This window comes from Phyllostomus discolor, chromosome 5 (assembly GCF_004126475.2).
Source record: "Phyllostomus discolor isolate MPI-MPIP mPhyDis1 chromosome 5, mPhyDis1.pri.v3, whole genome shotgun sequence".
Classification (NCBI taxonomy): domain Eukaryota; kingdom Metazoa; phylum Chordata; class Mammalia; order Chiroptera; family Phyllostomidae; genus Phyllostomus; species Phyllostomus discolor.
Window position 1 is genome coordinate 57,518,335 of NC_040907.2, and position 24,581 is coordinate 57,542,915.

Genomic DNA, 24,581 nt, shown 5'->3' on the forward strand with positions numbered 1-24,581 from the left:
TATTATTGCTTCTTCAGGATTTTAATGGCTGTGGGACAAAGCAAATGCAACAAACTGTGTTATATTTTCATTAGCTGTATGCCAAAGTAATTCACTTTTAGGCTTTTCTTTCTCCTCTCCCACATCTTGGGGAATCTCCAAGTTAATAAATCTCACCACCAATGTACTATGCAGCTAATCATAGCAAATCTATTAGCTGCAGGTGCTAGACTGTTAAGATTTAACAAATTACTTTTAACTCATCAAATGTCAGACAACTGGCATTATTAGACTACATGTTGCCAGGTACTCTGAACTTACATTACTAGAAGTAAAACTAAAAAAACTACACTGCAGAGATAGGAAGTCAATAGCAGCACACTCACATTCAAAATCACATGTGTTTTAATATGATGACATTTATTGAGAACCTGATATATCTCAAGCAGTGCACTAACAAAATAAGCACACTGTAAACACTATCTCATACATTAATTTCAAGATACACAGGGCAGAGCAAAAGTAGGTTTACAGTTCTGTGTATGTGAAAGTTTATTCTTGTATTATTACTTATTAATTATTGTATTATTTTCCATACAAACAACTATAAACCTTTTGCCTCACCCTGTATATTATCTCCCTATTTTACCAGATATAAAACTTAGGCACACTAAAGTTAAGTAGCATGTCATGGGTCACACAGCTAGTGAGGAGTGGAGTCTGGATTCAAACTCACTTTCTTTAACATAAACGTCTGTTTTGTTTTGTTTTTAATTGCATATTTTCCATTACCACTCACTCTCCTTATACACCCCTCCCCCTCCTCACAATCATCACACTGATGTCGGTATCCACAAGTCCTTCTTCCTTTTAACTGCTCTGCGATACCCTGAGACTATGTGAACTGGCATCTGAAAGAATTTAATGATGTGCTGTTGTTTGATATTGACAGTTTAATCAACTCCGGTGATTCAGTTAAATGCATGAACTCATTATTGCTATTTAATATTTATGGCATATAATATGACAAAAAATAGGCCCTTGAAATTCTAATTGTAACCATCCAGAGACCTTAGCAAACTGTCAAATTGTAGGTAGCACTAAAGCATATAATTTTCTCCTTTAAACATAATAAAGTATAACTGAAAAATTTAAGTGCCCACTTAACTGCAAAAATTAAGAGAACAGAACTTCGAAGAAATACAGAGGCTAAAGTTCTATACAGTCTCCAATCAACTCCCCAAAGCCCCCAAATCTTTCCTACAGAAAGGCCTTGGGGTTACATCCTACAGCTGGCCCTTCTCTCACGGGGTCTTTTCGGCCACCAAGCCTGCCATCCTCACTCTCAATCACCTGCACCTATAGCCTACCCCCAGGTCTTCACTGCTTCCAAACACTCACCAATATTAACCACTCTTCCTATAATAGGATTGGGGCGACCAGCAGGAGTGAGACACCCACTTTCTTCCCCTTTCCTTTCAAAAGTAAATCAGTACTGTGAAGAAAAGTGTTTTATCCCTTTCTCCTGTTTTCTATTGCGGAGCTTCTCACTAACCAGTTCACTGACTTACTCAAGCACACCAACCTCAAGGCTTGGAATTCAAATCTGTACAGTCTATTACCAAGACTAAAAGTTACTATACTTCTCAAACATTTTAATGGCTCACAGAAACAATCAAAATGAAAAAAATGCTGCATTAATGAATGCCACTGATTTAGTTTAACCTATTTTTATGATAGTAAAAATTTTTTAATCTTGATATATCACATATAGTCCATCATAATAAAAATCACTATGTGCAATCTTTCACATATTCTCATGTTTGACAAAAATTTGGCTTTTGCTAATTTTTCCAGTAAATATCTGTACTAATTTAGTCAGTCTCCCCAACTCAACTACTTTTATGACAAGTGCCTTGGAATTTTGTTAGCACTAGCAGATTTTACCAATCTATATGTAATCTCTTTAGCAAGCTATAAGTAGTTTCTTGGGACTTTACCACAATGCCTGAATTACATATTTTGCCAGAAAAATACATGCAAACATCATTTATATGCCTTCTCTGGTATATTTCCATTCTCAAGTAACAAGAAAATCAAAAGCTTCTTTTATTTTTCACTGGGCATTAAGCAACATAGTTTAGATATTTTCATTAAGAGGACCTGGATGGCTATGCTTACTCTGAAGTTATCACTTTTATCATATTTTTTTAAAAGTCTAATTGGCAAAGGAAGTAATATAGTGGTGGTAAAAAGTTTTTGTCACCACTGCTGCTCTTCATTTTGATTATAAAAGTCCCTTTAACAGGAACCTAAACAACAAAACAAAGAAATAAGCAAAATATAGTCAAAGACACTGAAATAGAGAACAGGCTGACAGTGACCAGAGGGGAGAGGGGAGGGAGTTTCAGGGGAATTTCAGGGGAGAATGGGAAGGGTTTACAGAAACAAATACAAAGGACACATGGACAAAAACTACAGGGGGTGGGGGGTGGAAATGGGAGGCAGGTGGGGAGGGTTGGGTGGGTGGGCTGGAATGAGAATAAAAGGCAGAGAACTGTACTTGAACAATGACTAAAATAAAAAAAAAAAAGACAAAAAAGTCAACTAGGACAAGAAATAAAGGGAAATATATAAAATAGAGATTGTCACAGACAAAATAAAAAGTAATTAACTGGAAAATAATACATCTCAATTGAAATTCAACAATTTACTTTTAAAAGCAATATAATGATTTTCACTGACATTATTAATTTTATTTAACCATTCCATATTAAATTGTGCAAGCATTTACTATAATATTTTATCCAAATTATCAAATTTGGATTCCACATTTCAATAAGATTATGAAAAAATAGATTAGAAGTTATGGGAAAATGGAAACAAAATAAAATTATAAAACTAACCACTGTACATCATTTCTGGAAAGTAAAAGGGAAAACAGCTTTAAATTCAGAAAAGGCAGGTTAAACAACATGGTAGAACTTCCAAAAATATATTTGAACACAGAATCTTAGTAGACAAGCAAATTAAAAATAAAAGGGCAGGCAGAATTCTGGGGAATAAACTCCTAAAATTTCCTCCAGTTCTAACATAGGAGTGACGATTACTAATATTCAAAATGTACCTATAATATACTAGAGGTAACAGGGTGAGGTACAAGGCAATGGAGGCAAGTACCTGAGTTTACTGTGGGACAAGCACTGGGCTATAGTCCCTTCAGATACTTAATTCTCATTAAATCGAAACAATCCTGTGAAGAGTATTGCTATCTCCATTCTAAAGAAAAGAAATTCAGTGAGGCCCACACACTTTCCATCCACTACTACATTCTTTAGCACAAAGGAATACATTGCCTTTCACACCACTCTCAGGCAGTGGGCAGAGTCAAAGATAAGCTTTCATAATCTCTGTACTCATATCAACAAATATTAAAGGGACATCACTTTTCCTCATAAGAACATCATCTTAATATCTCCATTTTCCATGGTTCAAAACTACACGGGTGAGCAAAGTAGGTTTACAGTAATTAATAAGTTAATAATACCAGAATAAACTTTCGCATCCTCACAACTGTAAACCTACTTTTGTCCACCCCTGTATTTATGCTTTAAATTTCATTACAAATATTTCTTAAATTTTAAATAAATCATTTAATTTTATAGCTATCGACTTTAAGTCTATTTTTGACTTTAAAAAAATGAAAATCTTCCTAAAATCTTTTTTCAATTACAATAAAATCTGACTAAGAATGCTTGAGGAACGGAATTCAGTCTTTTTCAAAACTCGGTATCAGCCTGGTGCCTCTGCCAACACCTGCACTGCCACCTCCACCCTGCAACTGACCACCATGGGCCCCTGCCCTGCGGCCACAGGCACTGTGCCTATGTCACTGCCACCTGGGTACCAGTGTGTGATTAAACCACAATTTTCAATGAGTAAACATATTCCTTTTGCCATCACCCATTCATGGAGTTTCTGAAGGACAATGAAGATTATTGTCAAACACAGCATAACCTTTATGAGCACAAAAGAACTGTAAAAAATCATTATTATTTTACCAAGAAGCTGCATAAGAGCAGTTAACCTGTACACAGAAATGTCAAACTGAAATACGCACAGCCTTTCCCAGTTCTGACGCAGGTGGAATAAGCCTCAGCGCACTTCCTTTCTCTTGCTCAACACTACAGAATGAAAATTAGCTTCCTGTTAGGAGGTTCATTTCATTTCCCATTACTCCCAACTTTGAAGCACTGAGAATTTCAAGTGGCACATGCTGAAGTTTCTTTACATCATTTCTGTATCCAATTTTTTTAATTCTTTAATAACCCTAGCACTTTGTAACTAAATTAACATGGCTTGAATGAACTGCCTCCCATGAAGTCACATACAAACACACATTTTTTTATAAGTGACACAAACAACAAGACCTTAAACAAAGTTACTGAGAAACTTCAGAAGTGTGCAGTTACCACAGTTCTTTACTCTTTAAATAGTAAGAGTATTTAAAGCAAGGTATGGCATTGTCATATGGAAAAAGAAGACATCCATGTTCTTGATTGACTTTTGATGAAGGCACACCAGTGTCCAACCAGATTGGTGATGACTGGCTAAGTCTTGTAAAAAAAAAAATCAAGTTTTATGAAGAACATGGTTGTTGTACTGCTATTCATTATGCTGCAGCTTGGGAGAGCACCATGCTTACTGGCCAAGCATTAGCAGAAGATAGAAAGAAACATGAAGATGCAGTAAAAATAATAAGACAAAAGCAGCTTAGAGCTTTTAACATAAAGCAACTTGTATGTTTAGAGAAGTGTCACTCGAAATGGTTTGTGCTGCAAACACTTCGATGGCCAATAAAACTGGGGTGCCGCCCGCTGCAGTCCTGGAAGTGAAACTTCAGACATGGTTACACATTAGCCAAGAAATTAACTTGGTGAGAAAGTCTAAATAAGCTTCTATAGCAGCAAAGAAAAGCAGTTTTACCAGGTTAAATGGTGGACAGAACCTCTGTGTTACAATCAACCCAAGATTCTTGCTGTTCAGTATTTAAAATGTGCCTATCATTTGTACCAGTTCAGGTTTACTGAAATCACGCAGTATTGAGTTAAAAAGTCTTCTTTAACTCTATTCCTGTCAGAACCTTACCAATACATGAGAAATTTAGACAGATTAGGTACCAACATATCCAGTATAAAATTTATGTTTAGTATCATAGAACTAAAACCCTGGGAACAATGAATTCTCTAAATCTTATATGGTTTATTTCTTCAGTCATTTCAAACATTGAAACAGAACCTATATGGCTATTTGCTTACTCACTTTATGTTTGTACCTGCCACATTCATACCACGTATACATCAGGTTTTCACAATCATTAATTTTTGTTATACTTTTTACTAAGTTGTACAGTGTACTTAATGTCTATGAATGTCATTTTAAGCTGTTATGGAAACCTCCATTTTAAAAATCTGCATTGTAGAGAAATACATATTTAATGTCTCCAGATCGGAAAAAAAGGAAAAGGAGGGAGAGGGGAAGAAGAAGAAGCTTTAGACTTAATCTAATGTTTGTATTTTTGGGTGCAACTTGACAACAGGTAGGGCTATTAACTATTTCTAGTAAGATACTTGAATTGTAAATAATATGTAGAATATGTTCTTTAGTAAATATTTTTAAAGGCAGATGCTTTCTTATTATAGCTAGAAACAATGCTTAATAATAAATTTTTTAAATTCTTGTTCTTTTCTCATACCTATTAGATGTTGTTTACCAGCTACTATTTGTTTGAAGCATTGTTTTTTCCCTTCTCTTCTCAACTTCACATGTAAAAAAGAAGTGGGTTTCTGCTAGTATACTGAGCAGATATGGAATTTTCATGTGCCTCTTGAGCTGTGTAACTCATTATTTGGATACTTGACAATTTATTGTATTATATAACTGATCAAATGGTGATGTGTGCTAATGTTAATTATTTATAAGGTCTTGTAATGTGTGGTTATAGTTCCGTGGGAGAAATAATTTGTCAGTGTTCACCAACTTGTAAAAACCTTGTATAAGAGCTAAACATTTAAATAATTAATGAAATGCAAAAAAAAAGACAATGTAAACTACTTTCTTGAATAAGTGTAACCTGCAAAACAACCCTTATCTGTATATCAAAGCTAACATTTGAATATCTATTTTTATTACATACAACAATACAGATAGATAAATGAAGTGCAGGAAACTAAATTAGATTTTATTTGCCCAGAATAAACCCTAAATTATAGTTGTAGAATAACCTTCCTACTAAGATATTTGGTTGTCCTTTGTTCCAGTATGGTTGAGATAAATTGACAGTAAATTAAATTCTGCTTAACAGAGGTTTTACTTTCTAAAATAACATATCTGAATTCCATGATTTGTAGCCTTGGAGATAGATGTAATCTTAAATATAAATTAATGGGTGGGTGTAAAAATTTAACATCAGGTTACATTTTTACTGAATTGAGTCATGTCCCATTCATACTCAGGTCAAATTCTTAAAAGCTATTAATATAAAACTCTGAAATATCCTTCCTCCAAAAAAAGAAAATTAGATTCACAAATGTTAATTTTACTTATTCTTTTAACACCCCTGAAAGAGTCAGACATGACAGAATTATGACATTGTTTCTATCAATTCTCCATTAGAAGTCCTCAGAATTTTTTAAGAAATACTATCACCACTTTTCATGGTGAAATGTCAAGTTGAGTCTGACTTATTTGAGGTTGCCACCACCCAAGCACTTAGGTGTTTTTTCCTTGGAGGCTATTTCTCCCCTGCCCTTTTCTCTTCCCTGTATCTCCATTGAAGATGAAATTATACAAGTTGGCAAGTATATTCTAGCACCTAAGTCATATGACCTTAAATGCATTAGGGTCCTTTTATTACTTCCCCAATAGTTTTCAACCTAGTTTAGAAAAAAAAGCATAAATAGATGAGTCAATGGAGATACTAAGAACCCCTAAATTACTTTTAGTCCCTGTCTTCCTGTGTTTACTCTTCCTCTCTTTTGATATCTTCCCCTAACCTATAAATTCCTTCTATGTCAAAATCAAAAATCTGTCTTAGCTCCAAGTCCCCTCAGTCTATGCTCCCTTTTCGTTCTCAGTCAATATCTTTCGGTCACTTTTCCTACTTCTTTGCTTTCTGTTAACTCTTCAAACTACTGTAATAATATTTCTACTCACTAGTTTCAAAAGAAACCATGTGTACCTCTTATACAACATTTCTACATTAACACTGTTAGCTATTCCCTTCTGAAACTCCTCTTGGGTTTCAGGACTGCTCACTTTTCCAGTATTCCAAATACGCCTTCTCTGCCCCACCTACCAGATGTCTTCTTGACAGGACCCATTAAACACTCAAACTTAAAAGATGACCACACTTGGTATCAAATTCAGTTAGACTGTAGAACAGCAAATGATGTTTGCCAATAAAACAGCATGGTAGGCTTAAAGACAACCCCCAAAGAGCTCCATGTCCTAAACCCCAGAACCTATGAATCTGTTACTTTTAAAGGGCAAAAGGGACTCTGCAGAAGACTAAATTAAAAATCATGAATTGGGGAGATTATCCAGGATTACCTGGGTAGGCCCAATGTAATCATGAGGGTCCTTCTAAGAGAAAGGCAAGAGGCCAGCCAGAGTCAGAGAAGGCAGTGTGACAGCAGAAGCAGAGGGGAGGGAAGAAATGTGACAACAGAATCACTGAAGATGCTATGCTGCTGGCTTTCAAAATGAAGAACAGGGCTTGGCCAAGGAAAGCTGGCAGCCTCTAGAAGCTGGAAAAGACAATAAAATGGATTTACCTGACAACCACTTTGCATTTCTGATCTCCAGAGGTAATCTGTATTATTTTAAGCTGCAAAATCCATGGCAATTTGTTATAGCAGCAATCGGAAACTACTACAGGGTGGGGCAAAAGTAGGTTTACAGTTGTTCAGCAGCACAAGGTATTCCTCTTCCATGGGAGTACACTCACAACAATGCACACAGCAACTGTCCAGGACTTTCTCTTTCAAGAGGCTGCAGTTGACAGCACCGCATAAGTTTATATGTGTGTGTGATCCTCCTAAGCTGTTCTCTTTGTTCATGTGACAACCTAGGTATGAGGGAATGAGATTTATATCCACTTTGGCTTAGAATCCTCATACCCCACTGGAGTTAATACCTTAGCAACAGCCCCAGAGATATAGTTTTCAGGGTTCCTAAATGGAACAAGCCCAATTACAAGAATCATCACATTCAGAGACACCCAAAAGTATGGTTTTCTCCTCAAGTATTTATGGTTTATTTATCCCAGTCCATTTGCACTTATCTAATTAATAAGAAAACGTTTTTACCATAAGCAATGTTGCATACCATTATCAGATATCCAAGGGAACAGAATTACAAAGTAAACAAAAGTCAAATTCATTTATAAAGGGAGTTCTGTTAACCCTTTACATACACCTTATTATTTATTCTAGTCAGGTTCTCTTAATTTCAAGGAATCACTAAAGCTAGTTCAAAGAAGAAGAATGGATATTAGAATGGCACACAATTTTACAGAAATTCAAGAATAAAGCCTTACAGAGAACAGAACTCAAAAGTAGTTTTAGATATATCGATACTAAAAATTTGTGGAACATTACGGATTCCAGGGTTTTCTCTCTCACATGACTTTACATCTGCCTCTTTCTGCTTCTCCTACTAATAGACACACTGTTCCAGTCTGGTCTGTACACAGGCAACTCATGACTGAAAACGGCTCAACTCACAAGCCTCTACCTATGTATGACCTTCCTTAGGATAATTCAGACTGCTACAGTAATAATAAAACTAGTATAAGTCACTTGATGTTAAGCCAATGCAAAGAAAATAATCAGGGAACATGGCAGGCTGATTCAAGAGATTATGGGATGATGCAAAAAAAAAAAAAAAAAGGTGCTGGGAATTACTCCCAACCAGAATGATGAACCAAGAAGATTCCCCTCACGCAGGTATTGTTCCCCTATCTTACAGACAAGAGCACTAAATGTGAGGGAGATTCAATAATTTGTCCAAGATCAAAAAAATAGCAGCATCTTTCTCAGGTCACATTTAGGTTTACTAAAGTCCTGATGATACAACAGGAAGTAAAACATGTAAGTATGAACCATAGGCACAGCAAGGCACTGCCTTACATAATAGCGGGTAGAACTTTGAGTGACACCCCCGCTAGTGACTGTTCTGATTCCTCTGACCTGGATGGTTTCTCACTCTGTAGGCTCAGGATCACCAAAGTAAGGAACTAGGGAAATACAGAGGAGCTGCAGCCACTTACTCATATCCGTATCTCATTTTTCTTTTTCATTGCTTCTTTGATTTCACAACAATGAGAAGCAAAAGCAACATAAGTCGAGCCATCATTCCTGCCCATTTCTAAAGTTCAACTCGACTTTGTGGTCTGGTCTAACTCAATAAAAGAACCAGGATTTAAACTAATGCAATCTGACTCCACAGCCTGTACTTTTCTTTTCAGACACCACAGCTATGCATTACCTCCCCAGGGCTTACTAATCTTACAACTGAAGTTTATCCCTTTTAACCACCTTCACCCATTTTACCCATTCCCGCCTCTGGCAATCACCAATATCTGTTCTCCGAATCTTCCGGTTTAGCTTTTTTTAGATCCCACATAAAAGTGGAATCCTACAAAATTTGTCTCTCTCTGTCTACTTTCACTTAGTATAATGCCGTCAATGTCTATCCATGTTGTTGCAAATGGCAGGATTCCTTCTTTTTTATGGCTGAATAATTTTCTATTGTTTATATATCCCACATTTTCTTTACCCATTCAACCATGTTGACACTTAGGTTGTTTCCATGTCTTGGTTACTGTAAATAATATGCAATAAACATTAGGATACACATCTTTTTTGAGTTAGTGTTTTCAGTTTTTGCAAATACCCAAATAAAACTGCTGGATCATTGTAGCTGAGGAACCTCTGTACTGTTTTCCATGGTGGCCGCACCAATTTACATTCCCACCAGCAGTGCACAGGGGTTTTCCTTTGTCTACATCCTCACTAACACTTGCTATCACATCTTTTTGATAACAGCTATTCTAATAGGCAAGAAGTGATATCTCCTTGTGGTTCTGATTTGCGTTTCCCTAATGACTAGCAGAGTCAAGCACCTATTTATGAACTTGTTGGCCTTCTGTATGTCTTCTTTGAAAACTGTTTGTTCTGATCCTCTGCCCATTTTTAAAGTGGATTGTCTTTTTGCTACTATGGTGTGTGAGTTCTTTACATATTTTGCATATTAACCCCTTATCACATATATGATGTGCAAAAAAAATTTTATAGTCAAATTATTAATATAATATAGTCAATTATTAAAATTAATAAGAGTTCAGCAAGGTGCTAAAACAATATACAAAACTAATTTCACACAAAACAGAAGAAAAATATACCATATATTTTTAAAAGGAACTATTTACAATATCAACAAAAATATGAGAACTAAAAATTCCACCAAAAATGTTTATGGAGAAAAATTAAAAATTATAAAACTTGGTTGCAAGATGTTGAACACATAATTAAATGAAGGTACATATTATTCATAAGCTGAAATATTTAATACCATAAAGAAGCCTATTCTAACTTAATCGAAAAGTCACAGTGGTTCAAATCAGAAGTGAAATGTGCTCTAAAGATAATAATGACAAAAGAGAAAGGAGCATGGTTTTAAGTACTTTGCAAGCCAATATGAAAGAACAGCCGTGGCTGGCGTAGCCCAGTGGATTGAGCTTGGGCTGCGAACCAAAGTGTCGCAGGTTTGATTCCCAGCCAGGGCACATGCCAGGGTTGCAGGCCACGGCCCCCAGCAACTGCACATTGATGTTTCTCTCTCTCTCTTTCTCCCTCCCTTCCCTCTCTAAAAATAAATAAATAAATCTTAAAAAAAAAAAAGAAAAAACAAAACCCAAGAACAGTAAAGATGATTCTAAAAAACAATAAAGAAAATCAGGTTGCCAGATATGAGGAAAGTGTCAATAATGTAGACATTGTGATACTGATGAAGGAATATGCATCTCACATATTCAACATTCCAAAACCTTACTGTCTACTTGCAGACCAATAAAGATACTTCCCTGTTGCACCATAAAGCCCTTCACCATCTTCTTAGTCCTGCAAATGGGTTCTACTTATTATCTAAACGTAAGAGCATGATGGCCCCGGCAGAAATGCTCCTTTTACCTTTGTCATTATTCTCCTCCTTAGAGCACATTTCAACCTTTTAACTATTCTAAGTATCCATATTCAAACATTATTACTTATATTTTTATGGAGTACATGAGAAAAAACTGTTGAGAAGTGACAGGAAACAAGAACCAGAACATTCAAAGGCATGAGTTGATGTTATCTTGACAGTAACTACAAAAATATATTGCAAATTATTTACAAAGCACATTTACTATGGTTCCAGTCCTTCTGTTCATAAAAAATAAGGCAAAATCGTAATAAAAATATAATAAAATAACATTTTAAATATATATTTAATTTAGAAAACTTTATAAACTGTAATGATTTTTAAAAATCAATCAATTAGCCCTGGCTGGTGTAGCTCAGTGGACTGAGCATGGGCTGCCAACCAAAGGGTTCCTGGTTTGATTGCCAGTTAGGGCACAGACCTGGGTTGCAGGCCAGGACCCCAGTAGGGCGCATGTAAGAGGCAACCAGACATTGATGTTTCTCTCCTTCTCTTTCTCCTTTCCTTCCCTTTTCTCTAAAAATAAATAAATAAAACCTTTAAAAATAAAACAAAAATCACTCAACTAGCTCACTATACACAGTACTCTAGAAAGATGTAGACAGTGACACAAAGAAAAGAAAAATATACAGGTAAGAAAGGAGAGCACAGTGGATATTCTAAGTGTTCTCGGTGGGATAAATAGTAAAAAAAGAAAAAGCAAATAGAAACCGGAATGACTAAATATCATATAGCAGGTGTCATCACAAAAAAATGAATAGAGTATACTAGAATTAACAAAGCAGCAGTTAAAGACTAAAGGCTGGTTGAAAAATTTGGATTTTACAGAGAAGCAACAGTCACTGCAGGTTCTTATCGTGGGAGTAAAAAGACAAAAGCAGTATCTGAGAAAGATAATTCTAACAGCTGTGTGTAGGATGGATCGGAGGGGAAAGAATTTGTGACAAGCAATAAAGAGCTACAAAGCTGCTGAAATACAGAAGCATGCATTACAGTTACAAACATGAAGAAGTAAAGCATGAAGTACATGAAACATGAAATAACAAAGACTTAGACAATAATAAAAACTGGAAAAAATAAGAAAATGGGAACAGAGCAGAGGCATTCTTTATATTTATTAAATTAATATTATTTTTATAACACTTCAGTACTATATTCATCATGCAGATATATTTTTTAATTTAATAGGGTATTCAATAATTGGTGTGTGTAATTATACCAACCTCTACAGGAATGACATAAAACTAAAATGAGATATTTTTTTAAAATTTCTAATTACAAACACCACATAAATATTAACTTTTATAATTTCTCAGGGAGGAAATAGTTATGATATAATAGAAATGCTGCAGTCATAAAGTCAAAAGACCTAAATTCAAGTTCGGTTTCTACTACTTAATGCTAGCTTTATGGACCTTAATTCATTTAACCATACTAAGTAACCATTTTTAATATGTAAAATGGGAAAAAATACAATCTCACTAAGGCCTCAAAGAATAAATGAAATAATTCATTATAAAATCCCTAACACAGTGCCTGAATTATGATGGACGATGAATGTTTGGTACAGAGCAGGTGGGGGGTGGCAGAAATAGGGTTCCCTTTTGGCTGATCTCATTAGAGAAAATGCACAAGTATTTTCAAGGAACCACAACAGTCATGCCCTCCTCCATGTTATTTTAATACATACAAAAACACTTCTGAAAGATATTATTAATGCTCTACTTCAGAAAATACCCTCTTATGTATATAATCTAGTCCACATCAGCATAAAAAACAGTAATCAAAAGCTATATTTCTGACATTTTTAAAATAACAATAGGCAATTAGTAATGTTTCCTTTTTTAATTTACAAAAAAAATTACCAGAGTTTACATTTATAATTCCAATGGTTATTACTTAAGAAAGAAGTTAAAACAGACAACAGACCAAAACTAAAAAGTGTATCCCAAGGGAACTTAAACAGTAGAAAGGTGGGGAATAAGTAAAGCTGAAGTTAACTTGCCTTAGGCAAGACTCTCATCAATGTGTACTTGACAGAAGAATGAATTTAAGGTTCCCTGATGAGATCATCCCACCCATGGATCCCTGAAGTAGGAATTGGGAAATAGTTTATCAAATCAACTATACAGCACATTTAGCTCAGTACAGTTTGAGAAACAACATTTGAAGAGAATATAAATTTGCAGTATTTATAAATATTTCCTGTCTAGTCTGGAGCAACCAGGTTTCACTTAACTAGGGGTCTTCAGCGTACTTTCACATCTAACTGTGCACAATATACAAAAAAAATACATTGTAAGGAATTAGAACCAGACTGAAGAAATAAGACCAATACATACAAAAAGATTCCATGGTGCAAGTATAAATAAAATATTATTTATGCAAGAAGAACCAAGAAAGCTTTAGAAAATGCATGGATTAAATTTGGTGGCGGGACCAGTGTAAGACAATGACAGAGGCTAGCTAATACATGGACTTACAGAAGAAACTGGATTGAGGTTAAATGATCAGAAATTCAATGATCAGAATATTGTATTTGGAACCGGAGTGCAAAAACCTTGCATACCACCATAAGGGATTTGAGCTTTATTTTGCATACACTACAGTTTATGAATAAAGGGAGATGAAGAATGAAAGGTTTAAGTTAGGAATATTAATCTCACATAATGATTAAAATGTAGAGGGAAAATAGTCCAAAAAGTTGCTGGATTTAATTACAGAAACAGTTTATCAGACAGGGATCATTATAAAAACTTACATCCACCCAACCTGTAGTAGAGGTAAATTGTATTTTTTTTAAAGGAGAAACAAATCTCACCTACCATAATACTCCAAGTATATTCCTCAAAGTAAACATGAGATAGGAACAATGATTCCACATTCCCCCAGTCACTTTCTACTGCCTCTCACAGCTTGAACATCACAAGTCTAATATTAAACGTATGTATGCTTTTCATAACCTAGTCATCAGTGCACCACTTCATCAAGTCCTCCACCAAAGAAAACAGTAATCTGCTCTAGCACTGGAGGAAAAACTGGCTGTGTTAGATTGGATGAAAGACAATACTCTACTGAACTTTATGTGCTACTTAAGAAACTGTATAGACTAATTTTGGCTCAATTTTTGCTTCACATCCTGACTTTAAAACTAATCCCTACTTAATAATGCCTTTTCCTCATTTTACGCATATCAAACATATTGGAGGTGATGCAATAAGGGTTTAGCTCAAAACAATTGAGGGCAAAAAATTTCCTAAAAATAGTGAAATGTTTCAGAAGCTAAAACCACACAAACAACAACAAGATCTCTGAGGCTGGGTAAGGTTACAGAAAGCATGAGCACAAAGTGCAAGACATCATCCACAGAGCTTTCCAGTATAAAAATAATAGTCAGGCTAGAAAGCGGCCATAAAGATCTTATGAGCCTATCTTTTTATTTTCCCACATAGCCAATAAAATCCTTTCTCCCTGAGTCAATATTTTGAAACAGTACTATAAAATTATGCAAACCTATTTATTAAAATGTCTTTTATATGTCTGTTTAACAGACATATAACAAATGTCTGTTAAAAATCAGACTAACATAATTTCTGTGATAGGAATGTTTTTACTTTTAAAGTACAAACTTGTGTCTGCCTTGCCTAACTGGTGAAGTATTTCCAAGTCATGTGTTTATTTATCTAATACCTACTGAGCACCTATTATGTGGCAGGCACTGTGCTTGATGCTGCAAGTACAAAAGTGAAATAAAATGTAATCCTCATTCCCTTCGAAGAGTTTATAATCTAATAAAAGAAACATACTAAATTAGTATAATCATGTTATAATCAAAGTATACACAAGATACCACAGAATAAAAACAAGGGGGTCAGGTAATGCTTTTTCAACTATTAAAGTGAATTTGGAAGTCAGGTAAAAGTGAAAAGCTGTGTTTCCTAAACTTGACAGTGTATCAGAATCACCTTCAGAGCTGATGTCTGGACCTCACTGCATATTTAACAAATTGGAATCTTCAGAGGTGCAGCTGAGAAATCAGTATTTCCGACGTGTACCACAAGTGATTCAGAATCACAGCCAGGTTTGAGTAGCACTGAGCCAGAAGAATAAACAACCATTCCAGACAGAGATAATAAATAGTTCAGTGTGGTCAGAGAATGTGAAACACAGAAGATCAGAGAGAAACCAGAACAAAAGTAGCGACATGACTAATGCGACATTTCAAACAGCATCTATGGAACTATCACACTGATGTGAACTTGCATAACATGAATCACAGGTGACATGCATTTTAGTAAATGATTTCTGACATGAACTAATTTCTCACTGAAACATGTGGGAAAACTAAATGCAAATACTTTGCATTTCAAAACAAAAGTAAAATGCTCCTTTAAAAAGCAAACCAAGTTTTTTAAAACCCAGAATTCTACTCATAATTGTCATTAAATACAGTGACCATCATTTTTCTCAGGATACATACTGCAATGACAGAAGTTATAATAATGTTGTTTTACCTTGAAAAGATTCCATAATGCATAACACAAATTCAAACCATATTTTAAAATTCACTATTCTTAATTATTTTAAGTTTCCAAGCTGTTATTGCATAATTTCTTATTTTCTGAATAAAATTTACTTATATTTTTATATTTAATTCTGGGTAGAAGTAAAGTGGGACAAGTCATCAGACAGAAGTATTCACCATAGTACGTGAAAAGCCACATAGACTTTTTCTTTGATTTCTGTTTGTTAAATAACAAACTGTTTAAATCCCCAATTCATTTCCCAACAAAGACTTTATAAACAGAGATATAGACAGGCAATCATTTGAAACAAGAATAAGCTTTTAAAGAATATTCTTCAGAAACCTAGGGACAAACCTACTAATTATAATATATAAAATATATCCTATAGTTATATTCTACTCCTAAAAAGTTCATCTAAAACTTAGTTCCACCACTTAAACATTTCCTAATGACTTATAGAGCAAAGAAAGATTCATTTACCACAGTGAAAACTATTGCCAAACCATACACAGTAACACCCTGGAAGAGTGCATATGGTATATATAGAAGCATCAAGGGTTAAAAAACAAAGGATTAACTGTATGACCTACTAAGGAGAACCAACTGGCAAATCATAACTGGCTAATTACAAGAATAATACCTGTATACTCGATATAACAAATCATCCTTTTTCAGACTCAATTTAATGTAATTTTTTAAAAAATGGTAATATTATAAAGTTGCCTTATTTTCTACTTAAAATACAGGAATTAAATTATAGTTCTTGTCAGCTTCTCAGGCTAAAATGATATATTTACATGGAGTAGAACTTTGTTTCCTGAGGCATTCACTGCTGTTCTACTCCTGCTGCACTTTCCGCACAGCTCTATTTGCCTTCATTGCAAGTACCTGAATTCTGTAAAAAGGTACCCTTATTACATATGAGGAAATAGGCTTAGCATGACCAAGTGACTTAACCAAAACCACGACTAAACCCAGACTTCAAGTTCAGATTTGTCTGACTGCTAAGTTCTTTACATACTGCCTCACAGGTAGAGAGGAACACAGAGCTAAATAAATCAAAGTTAACTGAACTGACTGCACTTTCTTCTATAACTGCTTTGGTAGTAGGAAAAGCAGATCTATCACATCTGAAAACCAAACGCAGAGGACATGTATCTGAGGGTGGAGGTGTGGGGGTTCTGCTTAGTACCTGAACTCCCTCATGGAATTAGGAAATATCCTACTTCATGAGTCCTCATAGAAGGCAGAGCCACTTCCCTACAAAGAAGCTGGCAATGCCACACAGTTGTTCTTCCCATTACTCCCTCCAACCATCCCCACCCCAGCCCGACATAAGCACTTACACTGTGCTCTGCCAATGACATCTCTCCAAGGGCTCTAAATTAAGAGCTACAGACTGTAAGAAACTAGGACAGGAAAGATTGGATTTTGATAGTAGGCAACAGGACCAACATTAAGTTTCCAAAGTCAAGGGCATGAGCTCAGCAGTAGCTGAGTGTAGATTTCAGCAATTCGCACTGCATTACTGTCACTGGGCTGGTTTCATGTCAGGATTTTTAGATGTTCTCTGCTACCTAGTCTTCCTTGTTCCTGACTACTGAAAACTACACCTTCCCATCAGTTTGGTGCACTAATCAATATGCTTTCAGTAAATTCCTTTTCCACTTGAATTAGTCAGAATTGTCCTCTGTTGTCTGCAATTAAAAACACACACTGAGGCACTTAATGATTAAACAAACGATACTAAACAATCATACTTTATCAAACTGTTTTACCTTAGTATTGACTGATATTTTATATAATTTGCCTTTCTTAAGCAAGTTACCTTGTATATGACGGCACGTTCTAACAACAATAAAAAAAACTTCAAGTTTCCCTATCTTTTTTCAGAAGTAACACAAAAATGCAAATATAATAACAATCACCTAAGGGTGATTTTCACTGAGGTTCAGAGGTAAGCTTTATTAAGAATTCTTACCTGTCAGGAATACCTAGCCGCTTCACACTTCTATAAACAGAAAGAGTATTTGCAACATGTCGATAATTAAACCAGAATCGGGATGTACACACCTAAAGTATTTAAAAAATGTATTATTTTTATGAATCAAAAAAAGCCACGAAGTTACACAATTATTTCTCCTTAGATAGAACACAGATATGCCTAAAGAAAGAGTATATAATAATTCAGGCTTAGAAACAGTAAAGGATATAAAGAATTGTCAACAAAACCAATCTCTAGAAGAAGTCTTTCATAACTAGTGTTAAATAAAAAGACCACTTAGCTTAAGAGAAAACAAATCTTTGGCAAATTCAATCAAATAGTGAACCAACTCATTTACCCTCAATTTATATGATTCTATAATGTTCTTGTTTCTAAAAGATTAAATTCTTTAAAATCAAAGACAGTGCACATAAAATCTCTTCACATGATAGGAAAAAACTGGCTACCTTGGGTTATGTAATATTTCTTTTACTCTGGAATTCTTCCTAATTTTATTTGTAAAAAATGTAAAATAGAGACTAAAACACAACATACAAAACAGTTTTTATGTACATAAGAGAATGCATTATAAAGCTGCTGAACTGAACAGAAAACTAGAAATAATTTACACTAGCTTTATGCTTAAAAAAACCTCACTAGTAGAATGTTCTGCAATTATTTTTATATTGATATAGTAAATTCAAGCTCTAAAGTGACACAAAATGGCATTTCAAAAAAATAAACAAAGAACCATTCCTAAAAATGGTATCAAAGGTACTAGAAAAATCTAATACCATGCCTCAAAAGTCAGCCCCCTTTAGAATCCATTCCAACAGAGGCAACAGCGATTGGGGTCAGTTGCCTGAATTCCCGTACCTACCTCCTTTACACTCCCACTGTATTCTTAGCTTCCCATTTTCCTGCCTTTCCAACAACAGTTACTGGCTTGGAAACGCTACACATTCCTTGCTCCCTTCCTTTTTCATAAAAATCAGCTTCCTTTCTTGCCTCTCTGTATTTCCTTATCCTTTCTTCCAGTGGACCCTTTCATACAGTTTTCTCAGTAAGTCAAATTTATTGTATCTTCTAATCATGTAAATATCATTAAATGAATCTCCAGTAACAAAAGTATTATCCAAATACTTGCCAAGCCCAAGAAAAATGAAACATTTGCATGTATTCTATTTTGGAAATTAAAAATACAAATTTATGAATCCATGTAAGTTAAAGATAAGTTAAAGATAACAACGAAAAAATGGCAAAAGAAAAAAAAATAAGCTGATAAGCAAAACTTACTAAGAATCAAAATAATGCAGATTAAAACAAAATTTAATTTGTTGCTCAGTGATCAAAAAGAAAAGATAAAAATTAATAATGTACAGTTGACCTGAGATTACAAAAAGAGGTACAGCATTTTCAGAGGGCAATTGTGCTCCATGACTTCTCAGCCTATTAGTTTATCCTAAAGAGAAAATCAGGCAAGGTCACAAAGATGTATGCATAAGGATGTCCAACACAGCCCTGTTTAAAATAATGAAAAATTTAGAATCTAAATGCCCATGAACTAGAAATTATGATACATTCATAAAAAAGAAAAAAATACATGCTTTGGAAAAGATAATGTATCTCCATGTCTACTGGCAAGGAAAGATTCCCCAAGATATACTGCTATGGGGTTGCAAAATAGCAGGTATAATAATATGATCCGTTACATAAAATCATCTATCTTTATGCTTAATTATGACGAGAGAACAACATTCACCAAAATGTTGATTCTGGCATGTGGAACTTGAAGATATTTTTCCTGTCTTTTTTCAATTGAGGTGAAATTCACAAAAAATAAAATTAATCTTGTCTTCTAAATTCTTCTGTATAATTTGAATTTTCTACAATGATCATATGCTTTTATAAAGAGAAAAAATCTTTAATAAAAATAAAATAGCCTAAGTAGAGAGTATCTATAACCTAGTATTATAAATAAGAAATACAACTAGTAGTTTTTATCATTAAAATAACTCATTTTACATAATGCTTCCTTTAAAAATAGCACCCCTGACTTATTGTTATAGTTATTAACACATTACCAATTGACAGACATATGAAGGCAAAGAATATTACTAATTGATATGGTCAATTTAAAGTATAGCAAATCAAAATAAAGAATTTCTAGTAAAAAATATAATAAATTTTATTTTCAAAAAATTGATCCACACAAAAATTTCCCAGATACATATCTAAGGTGAACAGCACAGTATACCTTTACAGCATATACTTACCAAAACAGCCCAGTTGTTTGTGTGGCCACTTCTAAAGAACTGTTCTGCTTGATCCTACCAGTCAAATAATTAACAAAAGATTAGAAGAAAGCCACGTTTCCCAGAATAAAGACTGGTAAAGAGCAGGTGAGATTCATGGAGTTTTTACAGTAGTAATAACAGTAAGTTGTCATTATGCAGGGATATAAAGATTCTAGTTTTTGACCTCATGGACCAATAAAGAGCTTTATTTTTTGTTAGGGGGGATTTCTTGGGGGAGGGTCTGTTTGTTTTTAAACAATTTGTCCCAGTCATCTCTTCCTTACATTCTTCTAATTTTCCATTCAGTCTTCAAATTGTAAATGACTTATTATCTTGATTATATATACAACAATACCACCCCAGCTGAAATTTCATTCAATATTTATTCATACTCTGTGGGGCGTTTCAAATTTCTTTATTTAAACTCACCAATATATTTGACTGAGTACATTATCTAGCATACTGCCATGTACCATTCCACTAACATGCTAAAGTGAATATGAATTGTATTTGCTGGCATGGAACATTAAAAACCTCAGCATCCAGATACCTAACTAACATGATTTTTATTATATACTACAATAATAATGAATATAAACCATAATGACCTCAGATCTGCTCCTAAGCAGTATTAATTTACCAGACCAGTCAAACTGCCTGGATTCAAATCTGGGCCCGATTACTCACTACCTGTATAAACTTAGGAAAGCTGCTTCACTTCTCTGTGTCTCCACTTCCCCATCCATAAAACAGTAATGTTACCTGACTCACAGAATGTAGAAATGGTGACTGGAACCTAGTCACTGCATAACAAATGTTAGCTCTTTTCTTTTCAGCTGGCAATAAAATTTCAGGGAGAATGAAATTAAAAATTCACTCAAATGTGTGTGTCATACATATAGACATACACACACTTTTTTAAAACCTTTTTCAACAGCTACCTAGATGCTTTAAAAAAAAGCAATATAAGATAGTGGGTAAAGTACTGGTTTAGAAATGTGAAGATTTGGGTTTCAGCCCAGGTTATATCTCTCATGTGGCTGCAAGACTCTGGTAAGTCATTTAGCTCTTTAAACTTGACTGTTCTCATGTGGAAAATGAGAGCTTAATGTCCCTTCCAGCTCCAAAATTCTTACATCATTAGGACTTTATTGAAAAATCTGAGATGGCAAAACTCTTTTGTGTTTGATTAGACAATAAAGGCAAAGTTATTCATTCTATGTATAGTTGGTATCTGGTACCTCTTATGTGCCAGATACTATGTATCATACAGTGATATAAAAGTCATTGAAAAGCTTGCTGCTTTCTCTCAATCCCAAAGTGCAATAAAGAACACAAGCGTGCAAATACATTACACTACAATGTAGATGCATGCATTCATTCACTCATTCACTCATTCATTCATTCATTCATCACTTCATTGAGCCATATGTGCCAGTCACTGTCCTGAGTGTTTAGAATAGAATGATGGGCCAAAACAATCCTGGTAGTTGTCTCCAAAGAGGCTACTATACAACTTGCTAGACACATTAAGCAGATAACAACCACCTTTAAATTCTGTAAAGGTAACTAAGATACACAGTATTATAAAAGAGTGTAACAGGGGAAAATGACCTGATTGGTGGGGACAGGCAGGTGGAGTGTTAGGGAAGGTTTCCCTAAAGGAATGACAATTGGGTTAGGGCCCAAAAGATGAAGAGAAGAGGAAAGATAGCTCCAGACAGAGGAAACATGGACCCTAATGGCAGATGGGGCTTAAAGGTTTTGAGAAACTGAAAGATTAGCACAAGTAAAAGTCTGAGAGAAAGGCAACTGGAGGTGTAGGCAGGGGCCAAAGTATGCAGGGCCTTGTTTATGAGTCATAGTCGAGATTGTGATCTTTATTCTTAAAGCAATAGTAAGAGGTACAAAAGTGACATGATCAGATTCGCATTTTTAAGTTACTATAGCTTTGGCTTGGAGAACAAATTGGAAGGAAGAAGAATGACTTGACATGGACTACCTAGGGAGCTATTGCACTCCAAGTGAAAAATGATGAAATAATAGATAATAAAAACCACACATGGGTTATAATCAATGAGTGCTATACTACTAGCTTATTTACAAATTACAACAGTGAAATCAAAGGAAAAGGGATAGGGAAAGGTTCTATAGAGGTTAAGCTTTTACTACATCTTAGTAAATGGGCAGAAGAAACAAGAGGTGTAAAACATGGTAAAGTGAAAAAACACAGTAACAATCAAAAAAGGGAGGATGGGGCAGGTAATGGTATCCAAAATGAAGTATACAAGATAATCCACTAAAGGAGGAAAAGAGACTTCCATTCATGTTTTTATTATCTCAAAAATATGCTTCAACATTGAATATGTAAATTAGCAGTAATTCATGAATACAGAGAGTGTGTATGCTCAGTATCCTTTGAACTGGTGGAGACTGCATTTAAAGTTTGGAGTCCACTGATCTATGGGCAAGATGGGCTCCATCCAATATGAAGACTGGAAAAGCAGATCACTGCGTTAACTTGATTCTGTATGCAATGGGAAAGAACTGAAAAGATTTAATCAGAAGAATAACGTGATCATGTTTAACGTCTACATTTTATGAAGACTTACCTAGCATCTAAGTAAAAGAGTTTGGAAGCCTGGGGGAAACAAGATAAAGTAACTGCAGTAGCCCAGGCAAGAAATGGCCAGGCCTCCATTAAGCCAGTGGGATTAAATACGTAAAAGCAATTTTAAAAGTTCAGAACACAGAATTTAGCTTTGATTAAAAAGTGGGGCAAAGAGAGGAGTTTATTTTTAAAACCGCAGGTTTCTAGCCTCAGAGCAACCCCATAGGAAATGGGGTAGGCAGAAGATAAAACTTTGGACACAGATTTTCAAATGTCTGGACTACACAGGCCCCTTAACCAGCTTGAAATGCAGGCCTGAAAATGATCCTCGAGATGCAGACTGCAGAAGACTGAGGTCTTATCAAAGCGCAGGGGACAGTCAAAGCTTTACGAAAGGCCAGAAGGCCCCGTGAGCCAAAAATGCAACACCGCACCCACCTGACTCCTACCGAAGGGGAGAGCTTTGATTTAACAGCAGAACTAAGCGCTGCCCTGTGTGCTCACGTTTCACCTGCAAGGGGGCACGCACTTGTCGGAGCCAAGGCTGAGATCCTCCCCATCCCCAGAATTTAATTCTTTTAATTCACCGTTCTAAAAGGCTGAGACAAACCGACAGAGTCCTATCCCGGCCCCTGTGACACCCTCCCCACAGTCCAGTGGGCTTCGGAAAAGGCTAACGACTCCGGGAGGCTTCCCTCCCGGAGGTGTATCGGACAACTGCTGGGCGCTCACAGCCACGAGAAAGCTGTCCTCCCAGGGCCGGGTCGCGCAGAGGGCCTCACTCCTACCTCCGTCTGGTTAGTGGCCAAGCTGCCGAAAGACAAGAGCAACAAGCCTGCCAAGGCAGTCACACCCCCACCGAAAAAGCAGGTGGCGCCCATTTTGGCCGGCTTGAGCCTCCCGCACCTGAAGGGGGCGGAGCGAGTGCCGTAAAGCAGCGCGGAGGGTTTTACTGAGTTGGGTTTTTTTGCTTTGCGACATCAGCCCCACCTCTTAGAGCCGCAGCAGTAGCCGGCGTCTACAAAGTTAGCGGGTTCACAGAGCTGGGGTCTTCCAGATTGCTGGGTGAAGATAGAGGGCATTGGTCCTTCATCTTTACTGCATTTTCAATTTTGGCATTATAAAAGTTACTTTGAAAAAAGTTTTGAAAGGTGAGGAAGAAAAACCTGTGATCCCATAAACTTATGAAGCTAATTCCTCTTTTGAGTAGGGCTGCCGATTCTTTGAATATATGAAGCAGGAATGCGCGAAGAGCAAGCCTCTGGGCACAGAAAGATGATTAACGGCATCAGTTGCAACTGGTGGGTGCTGCAATAGGGTCTATGACTTATTAAAAGTAAGAACATGTAGAAATTAGTTATATGCTGCAACAGGTTTGGAGTCTATTACTTATTGAAAGTATGAACATGTAAAAATTAGTTATATATATTTTTTCTTCCATAATTGTGGCGCTAAAACTCTTCTCAAAGACAGCCTAAGGATTTAATAAGACCATGTATGTTTGTTCAATTATGTCTATTATATGCATTCAATTTTAAATTCTGTTTTTTTTCAAATAGCATGACATAAACATGTGTTTATGTTATATCAAGGCAAGAAACAGCAAACCTGGTCCAAACCTGTAAGAATTTTTTAGTTTATTTGAGCCAAACTGATGACAATTGCCAGGAAGCAAAATCTCGACAGATTGGGAAAATGCTCCAGAGAATGGCAGTTTTTCCCCTTCTACATTGGAACAGTGGCGAAGGCAATGGCAGGGTGAGGCGGTGTGGAGAGGAGTCAAGGCAGTCAGAAGGTACAAACTTATAAACCTCCACTTTCCAGATAAATAAATCTTGGGAATGTAATGTACGACATGGTGTCCATAGTTAACAGTACTGTATTGTATGCAGTAGGCTCCCTTTATTCATGGTTTTGCT

At 35.6% G+C, this 24,581-nt stretch overlaps 1 protein-coding gene across 1 annotated transcript in view; it reads right to left on the minus strand.

The window, feature by feature from the left end:
* Window positions 1-23,543, minus strand: part of PIGK (phosphatidylinositol glycan anchor biosynthesis class K) — a 103,335-nt gene extending 79,792 nt beyond the window's left edge. The window contains 3 exon segments of the mRNA XM_028512916.2: window positions 17,752-17,843; window positions 20,031-20,084; window positions 23,451-23,543. Coding sequence (XP_028368717.1) covers window positions 17,752-17,843; window positions 20,031-20,084; window positions 23,451-23,543 — 239 coding nt within the window.
* Window positions 23,544-24,581: the final 1,038 nt, after the last annotated feature.